The sequence below is a fragment of the Protomyctophum bolini genome, assembly GCF_963924005.1.
Source record: "Protomyctophum bolini genome assembly, chromosome: 6".
Classification (NCBI taxonomy): domain Eukaryota; kingdom Metazoa; phylum Chordata; class Actinopteri; order Myctophiformes; family Myctophidae; genus Protomyctophum; species Protomyctophum bolini.
In genome coordinates, this window is record NC_137867.1 from 32,321,565 (window position 1) to 32,330,754 (window position 9,190).

The following is a 9,190-nucleotide window of genomic DNA, read 5'->3' on the forward strand; positions in this document are numbered from 1 at the left end:
TGTGGAGGATAAAAAAGGATAAAAAAGTGACATATTCACGTCTGCTTCATTGTTCAGTGAAAGAACAGAAGGTGATTGACAGCCGACAGTGCAACACAATTCTGCTGCAGTCATTACAGGAGTTTATAACACCCCCAGTGCTTTTTACGTATGACACCTAAGTGATCTGTGAATAATGGACCAATTGATTTAAAGGGGGCCAAAATCAATTTACTGTCAGAGTGGCCATTTAATTGTAAAGATTCAATGAGGTATGTACATACTGTACCGCAGGAGTGACTGCACTGCATTCCGCTCACGTAACTCTCAGAGGAGGTTGAGCCTCTCTTTGCCAGGAGCTCCTTCCTTGTCCCAGTGGCGCTCCGCCTTAAAAAGACAAATATACGGGCCTAACTGGCTCCCTGACATTGACACACCGTGACTCACTCTGCCATGCTATTTCAGTATGGCTGTTATCAAGCCCATGCTTCTCCATAGCCTCTCCCTTTCTCTGCTTTGGGTCATTTGTTTGCCTCCCCTGCTGGGCTGTTTACTTGTAATTTGGACATCTGTCAAGGTGGTTTGTTTGCTACCCTGTGGTGTGATTAGGGCCAACTTTGCCAAATCTAGGAAGATGGATGGGGTTATCACAAACCTTGGCCGTAAGACAGAGGCAGATTTGGCTTCTTGTCATCCAACTAAGCTTGGTAGGACGATTAGTGGAAAAAGTAAGTGGGTGTCCAAATGGAGGATGTTGAAATAAAGGCTTGCCAAAATACCAGATTTATTTCAATGGCAAAAAAATATTTTTCTTTACCATGCTTATTAGTACTTTTTCAGAGCGGTCCTCTCATATGGTGTCCCACCCACACACGTTTTGTTGCCACAAGCTCAGCTTGTGGGGGGAGAGAGAGAGGGGCAATTAACCACATGCTGGTATAGCATGATGCTGTACTGTTTCATATAGGCTTATGGGAATATTCATGTATATTCTTATGGAACTGGTATTCCATAAGTCATGCAGTCATTAATGCAGGCTCCTTATTCATAAGGAACAGAAATGTTGTTTTACAATTGGGTGAGAGAATGCACATGCAGAGAAGTGGTCATTTCAAATCTGCATTCTTATCATGATTCGTCTTGGGTGGTCCTAATTTGTTCATCTTCTCGCCTTAATGAATGTTATTGGCAGGACTGCATTAACCCAGCACGGCAGTCTGTTAATGTCAATGTCATGTATCACGTGACCAGGTGCATATACACTCAACGTGACGATCAATATCAAATTAGGTCTATATCATGGTGGATTCAACCCTATCCAACTTTTGCTAATTTGCATGGTTAATCTCGCTATATTTTGCTCCACCTAGCCACTTTGAAGCTTTATTATCTCTACCAGACCAGAGATTGTCTGTGTTTCCACACCTCTCATCGTTCGTCCGTCCGTCTGTGAACAGCTAATCTCCAGCACAGCTAGACAGGCGATCAGTGTCTGTAAAGCGTTCCATGCACACATTCTGGTCCATAACTGATCATGTGATCAAGATGTATCAGTCACATTTTCCATATTCCATTCCGATTGGCTATGATTGACTTCCAAAGTTTCCAGGCCTTGGGTAGCCAACCTGGCCTGGCGGAGGTCTGTGCTCCTATAGCAGCGGAGCGCTCATAGTATTTTTATTTTTATTTAGGAGGAAAAAAGAATTACCCTTCTGGAATTGAAAATCGAGTTAAATAAATCTAATCTCTCCATTTTGGTAAATGATTCAGAGCTGATAAGAGAGTGTGGACTTTGTACTATTTGGTTCAAACTGCACTAACTCAAACAACGCCACTATAGTAGCTTTCCTCTATTCTGCCTAATGATCCAAAAAAATGGTTATTCTGTTTGCTGTTTAGTTTCCTGTCCATTGTCATGGTCGCAGTGCTCTGTGTTTTGTCAGATACGGTAAGTTCAAAAGTGACATGTTTTATTGTTCAACTCTACAGGGTTTTCATGAGGAAAGTGGTGTATTGTCATGGGAGTGCCAAAGACCATGGCAGGCTGCCATTGCTGGGGGAAATGTAGTATGAAACCATTATCTTTTTCACCCTGAGAGAATTCGGTTAAATAAGCTCAAAAGCGTAGTTTGTCAAACTATGACAGTTTTGAGAAATCCGATTTTAACATCCAGGGGCCACGGCACAGAACAACACGCTAACACATCAAACATTGTGTAGAGTTAAGGTGGGATACTATAGACTAAAAGTGAAAAACACAGCTTTTGTTCTTGTTCTGCAAAATGTCTTATATTTGACACGTTTCTTTTTGCTAACATTGATGCCAATGTGTTCTACTAAATACATGTCATTATTCTAAGACTATTGTATGTAGATAAACAAATTGAACCATGTGGTTGTGCTGTTCCCTACCTTAGGAGGTAAATCATTAATTTCACAATCACCTACTGTATTTACTGTGGGAGGGCAAACTATATATAGACTGTAAACAAACTTTATTTTTTCTTGCTCAGAGAACACATTATTTCTCATTAAGGGCAGATGTTTCCGTAACTGCAAAATAACTATATATTATTATTCTAAAATCCCTGTATCATTTCTGTAGAAATACAATAAAAAGTTGGAAAGGTAAATAGTTATGTGGACTTGTTTGAAATACACCCAGCTTCAGCAGTGGCCAATAGGCTAGCACTATGGACAGGATAGGGTGTGGCTGAGGCTGACACTTATGGCACCTGCTGGGTTTCAGCTGAGAGCAAAATAGGAAGGGAAACTAAGCTGTCAAGAAACACTTCTCTGTGCCTTCATCTTGGTTGGATTATTTTTCCACTGAAAGGTATGTTTGAGTCATTATTCATTTTAATATAATTCACTACTGCTGAACAGAACTCAGTTTAGTGTTCTTGTTGATATACAGCATGTCTGTCTAGCTATTGGATTTATGTAAAGTCTTACCTCACGTTCATCTATAACTCGAATGTGCTGTTTAGTTGGCAGAGAAAATGTCTTAAATTTTAAGATGGAATAGATTCCATTTCTTTGAGTAGCTAAATGGGCTGGACTGCAACCTGAGTTGGCCTGCTGTAATCATTATGTACAGGAGGTTTAAAGGACACAAAGGAGTAGTTTACCGAAAAAATAACTTATTGTCGTCTATCAATTATACACCCCATGAAGCCATATTTCATATATGGGTTTCAGGTGGAGTTGAGCTTTCAATTTGAGCCTCAAATAAAAAATAACCAATACATTCTAACTCATTCTCTCAAGAAGAATCAAATACAATGTAGGGATCAAATATAATTCAGATGAAATGCCACTTTAAATGTACCAGTCTTACATTCTTCTACATTTGTTCTGTAACTTATCACATTTACTCCCAGGGCTACAATTGGCCACTTTCGGGACCCTCGGTTACAATGGGAAATGGTTTCAGAAACTTCAGATTGCTGGCTGGTCTGTTTCTTCTAACACTTCAGCTGAACACAGGTGAGTGTCGTTGGTTTTTGAACCAACTGCTATGTTTGTTATGTGCACTCTACTATTTACAGTACATGTCTTTGTACAGTACTGTATGTTGTATATGGTACTAACATGCCTCCTGGCCTAAATAGTTAGATGGCCAGTATGACTTATCAATACATTAAACACAAGTATTTCCTGTAAATGTTATCATGGTGCCAAGACTCTTTGTTTAAGTCAGATTTGTGATGCACACAGTAGATTAGCATGTCATCAAATATTGAAGTGACTGCCTCTGCAACAAAGTGAAGCATATTTCCAACTGAAAAATTGGTGATGCGTGATCATTTTTATCTAGTGGTCTGTCGTACGTCACAAAGCATAAATAAGACTTCTGCGCCTGCTTGAACCCAGTGCCATGAACTACATCACAGATGTGATGTCTAATAGACAATGTGCATGATCTGACAGCTTAACTGCTTGAATGGACCATTTTTTCATTTCCATTGCTTGTTGTAAAAGGGTGGAAATGTTAGGTGCACTACCTGCATATAATGGACACAATAGACTGTTCAGAGCATTATCAGTGAACCATTAATAAATGATGACAAACGCATCTTGCCAATGATTTCCCCCCATTATGTGAATGTACAGTACATCAGTCTTTAAATGACAACTTACCACAGCCTCTCAGCTTAAGCGTGACTCACAATAATAAACCCTTAACTATTTGTCTGTCATCTGCCATAATCATCTTTTCTTAAATTGTCTTTCGCAATTTTCCATCTCTTCTAATGCTCTTTTATTTATTTTCAAAAGCAGCATTGTGTTGAATTTGCATAAACATTCCAACCGTACTTAACAAAAAGTGGTTAAAATAGTCAAACTGGCAGCAGACTGACTGAAAATTGGGACAAAATGTGAGTAATGCTCTCCTCCCTAACTGCTGAGATGCCCTTGAGATCCCACAGGCAGTTGAGCAACTGCTCCATGGCCAGTCCTCAGAGGCCACTAGAAGTTTGTGGCGGTTGTCCTAGAATCATATATTTATATTTTGTGAGAATTAAACGGACTCATTTGGATTCTGAGGCTTTTCAGTTTAAGTACATGCATGGCAGAAGCACACCGCAGATGCGGTTCTGTCCCCGTCAGTGTGCAGGCAGAATATAAACAGACATAAGGCTTGAAGTCCAATTTATGCTTTCTCGTACGACTGTGTTGCTCAACGAAAATATCAACGAGAAACAAAGCACAACAGCTGCACAACGAAGAACCATGCTGAGGTCTTCCCCTCTCTCCTTGAAATATAGATTCATAAACACACTATTTTTCATCCTTGGCCTCTTGCGCTGGTAAATATGTGTGACGATTATTATTACAAGGATTCTTTGAATCTCCAAGCTATGTATATCTTGTATATATATATAAGCTATAGCCTTTTGGATGAGGAATACCGCAGATATGTTGCCATGACAGTCAGTGTGCACACAGGTTAGAAACAAAAAGAAAAAACTTTGGTCATAATTTTACTCATGAAGAGCCTTCATTTTACAATGCATTTATTGCTCTTTGGGCTCTATACCCTCCAGTATAAAACTTAATTTTGACTTAAGAGTATAATTATAGTTTGCACATCGGTGCGCACACCCTCTCTTAGATACATTTATGAATACCGATCCAGCAAATGAATTTGGTTGAAGGGATCTTGACATGCCACACTGTAAAAGAATCATGACATTTATGTACAATGTTCCTCTGATCCTTGAGATGTAACAAGGGCACTGAAGGTGACGTCCACAGGCCCCCAGACCATCCAGAGAGCAAAGGGAGAGAAGGTTACTCTGGGATGCACCTACACCTCTACTTCTGAAGATAAAGGACAACTTGACATTGAATGGTCCAATGTTAGCCCTGACATGACCCAGAAAGACCAACTGGTAAGTATTCCATTGAAGATCAGAGTATACCCTCAAGAGAAACTGGCCTGGGAGGTTTGGGGAATTGACTAGAGAGTGTGATTAACATTTCATACTTTGCATTTCAAACATTCTAGACTAAGGTAAATGATCCTTTTCAGCTAGAGGGTATATTCATATTCTAGTGGAAAAACCTGCTCCTAACGAACTATTTTGTGTTTGTTTGTCACTGAACTGAATCTTCCCATCTCAGATCTTATCGTATACTGGGGGCCAAACGCTGCACTATGGTGACGCCAGCCTCTCAAGAAGGCTCATGTTTGTGGGAGACCCTACACTGGGAGATGCCTCCATCGTCATCACTGATGTCGGTGTCTCGGACACAGGCACTTACCAATGCAAAGTCAAGAAAGCGCCTGGTGTTGACATGCGAAAAGTCACTCTCGTAGTGATGGGTGAGGATGAATACACTTTGACACGCCTCCCAGACTGGTTTCTGTTTTGCCTGTTCTGTCCCTCCCTATTGTTCTATGTTTATCAGAGCTTTGTCATTCAGAAGGAATGCTAATGCCCCGGCAGTTTTGCTTCCACTCCTAATAACCATGCTTGAACTCCCCTGTAGTGTTCCTTTTCTTTTAGCAACCACACCTAAGACACTGCCTACTGTCTCACACATAAACATCCTATGATAGGCTAAATTTTGACACTAAAACCCTGCTTAATCTTGGTTGTTGTTGTTCTTCTCTTGCATTATAGTTCCCCCATCAGTACCAAAGTGCTCGGTTGAAGGTGGTGAGGAGAAGGGAGGCACCGTGTCCCTCCGCTGTAAATCTGCTCAGGGATCCACTCCTCTCACCTATGTGTGGACAAGAGACAGTGGAGGTGCCATCCCACCAACTGCCACTCAAGGTACTGTACGACTCAAGGCTAATTGATGATACAGAAAAAGCAGGCATAGACCATATTGTAGCCTACATCGATATTCGATAACACATTATATATATATTCCAGTATGTCAAGTCGTGGTGTGACAGTACTGAATGTTCTCTCTTTCATTCAGACTCACAGACCGGGGAGCTGTTGATAAGGAATCACTCAGAGAGCTATGTGGGGCATTATCTGTGCCAGGTGACAAATGCTGTTGGCAAACAGAAGTGCAAATACACGCTGCACGCATACAACCGTAAGTCTTTTATAATTTCCCCTCCAAATTCTACAACGTTTTGAACGCCTTGGGATATCCTCATTAGGATTGGGACTGTCAAACCCATGGGCTTCAGTTATGCGTTAGAAAAGTAGAGCATGTACTGTATATCCACTCTGGTAATCAGGTGCAGAACAAACATAAGAAATAACCCTCGGGCACAGGTCTCCACCAGGGCAGGTCAGGTTGTGGCCTTCTGGTGGCGCTATAATAGGTCAATGTGAAAAGGGTGCCATCTGTCTTGAGCACATGACTATAGAGATACTGTGTAACGATTTGCGGGATTTTTGGACAAAATCTGGAGGAGTAATAGCAAAAAAAAGTTTTACAAAAGAGGTTCATCGTTGGCATCTAGGGAATGTGTGTGCAAAATGGTAACGGACGGACACACACACGGACGGAAGGAGTTCAAAACATACTCTCTCCCCATGCCTTCGGCTTGGTGGAGACAATAATGGAGTCGGCACACTCTTATATTTGCTCCCACTACTGTAAGTGTATTGCACTATGGTAAGATCAACATTTCGATCACCAAAGGATTATCAGATCTGAACCGAAGATTCATACAGTAGGACGGTGATCAAAACATTGATCTCACAATGAACCTAATCGGAGCAGGAACAAATCCCTCAGTACTGTATTGTCATCCATCCGCTGTGATATTCGAGGTGACAAAGTAAAAATATCAGTTGACATTTAAAAGCCAACGCAGAGCACTACAGTAAATGAGGACAGCGTCTGAGTGTCATTTCTCCTCTGCTCTATAGCTACCAACAAAGCGGGTGTAATAGCGGGTGCGGTGATAGGAGCTCTGCTGTTGCTGTTCCTGCTGCTGCTACTCATCTGTCTCCTGGTTTGCTGCTGTCGTAAGAAACGTTACGTAAAGGAGGTTGCCAATGAAATCAGGTTTGTGAAACTATACACACAAGGTGCACTCAGTTTCTCCGACGGAGGCGCCCCGCCTGAAGGTGACTTGAGCCACGTGAGGCCTCGCCGAGCGAGCTAAAGCGAGCAAGTCGCCATGCCAAGCATTGCGAAGTCACCTTCAGTCGACTCAGCGCCGTCCGAGTTTCAGTGTTAATTTTGTTGACTAATATGACTAAAAGTCTAAGGTTTTTGTTATTTAGTCAACTAAGAAGACTAGATCTAGAGACTAAACAATTTCAGGTGACTAAATCGGACTAAAACTAATGGTGTTCAAAAGACTAAATATCAAGAATTTGCTGTTTAAAAATACTAAAAGTCTAAGGTTTAGACTAAGACTAAACAATTTAAGAATTTGCAATAAAAATAGACACTGATAGTGACAGAATTGTAAATCATGCCCCCCTCTCCTCCCCCCCCCCCCCCCCCCCCATAGGCCTAACGTTCTTTAAATAACAAACAAAATTAAAAAGTGCAGTTTTGAGTCCCTGTGTGGTGCTCTTTCCTCAGGGAGGACGTCACAGCGCCAGAGAGTCGGCCCTCCAGCAGAAACTCTAGTTTCCGTTCAGTGTTGGGGTATCGCGCACACCCCGGGGTGGCGTACAGCTCGGCGAGGAGAGGCCAGGCCGGCAGGACCGAGTCTGACCGAAGTACCACCCACACAGACAAGGGCAACGGCACGCCACAGTTAACCAATGGCGACCACGCAACCCCTCCCCAGAAATACGAATATGACAGTAAATACGGATACCCTGTGTGAGGACACGGATCATGTGGAAGTATCGAATATTAAACTGTGTTGGATTGAGACATTTTGCTTCAAGTACACGAATACATCTTGGAAGGGACATTTAGGCCTACTGTATGTGATGAATGGTGCAATGGATTAACTGCATAGAAAGGGTACAGCCCACTGGATGCTAAATGGCAGGCTATTAGCTGCTGGGATCCACTGTGCTCTTGTCAAAATAATGTTCAAGTCTTATTTTGTAAATCCTGTATGTAAAATGTGTATATAGATAATTATCAGGATCTTTGATGCATATTTGTTTTATACAAGGCATACGCTGAAAGATGTGTGTATATAACGCTTTTTATCTTTGTATAATAAAAATCCTTTTACACAATTACATTGTATTTTAAAATGTGAGTCCATCTAGCTCAAGGTACATTATGTTTTTGCTGTGCATTAAGGCTTTCTTTTATCGCCTCGAATGATTTGTTTTAGATAATCTTGGTGGATGTAACAAAACAATAGTCAAGCCATTTACACCTGAGATTCTTTTAAACATTAATGCACTGCTGTATTTAAATTTAGACATTTCGCCCCAAATATTGACAATGTTCCAGAAATTATATATGAGAAACAATACTGAAAATAGCAGATCTACAAGCTCACAGCATATCTCATCAGTTAGCTTGTAAATCTGATACCCCCACTGCAATTGAAGTGGCTTGCCTTAAGTGGTTAATTAATTTTAACTTTTTATTGAAGGAATGTATTTACACCATGTGATTATTTTCTATTCTGACCTTGTAATCACGTCATTCCCACCAAGATTCCTTTTATATTTTAAACTTCTAAATATATTATTTACTTAAATGGCCATATCAAAGTAAAGGCACTAAATGTTTCCAAATCTTAAAAAAATTGCCGATCTGCAAGAGTCACAATGCAACATGTTTGTAGATTTGAGTACTTTTA

At 40.9% G+C, this 9,190-nt stretch overlaps 1 protein-coding gene across 1 annotated transcript; it reads left to right on the forward strand.

Annotated features, from left to right (window-relative positions):
- Positions 1-2,717: 2,717 nt before the first annotated feature.
- Positions 2,718-8,603, forward strand: vsig8b (V-set and immunoglobulin domain containing 8b). The gene is made up of 8 exons (XM_080766714.1): positions 2,718-2,815; positions 3,363-3,468; positions 5,209-5,378; positions 5,611-5,812; positions 6,114-6,266; positions 6,418-6,540; positions 7,329-7,467; positions 7,996-8,603. The coding sequence occupies exons 2-8, from the start codon at positions 3,399-3,401 to the stop codon at positions 8,243-8,245; spliced, it is 1,107 nt and encodes a 368-aa protein (XP_080622840.1). The 5' UTR covers positions 2,718-2,815; positions 3,363-3,398; the 3' UTR covers positions 8,246-8,603.
- Positions 8,604-9,190: the final 587 nt, after the last annotated feature.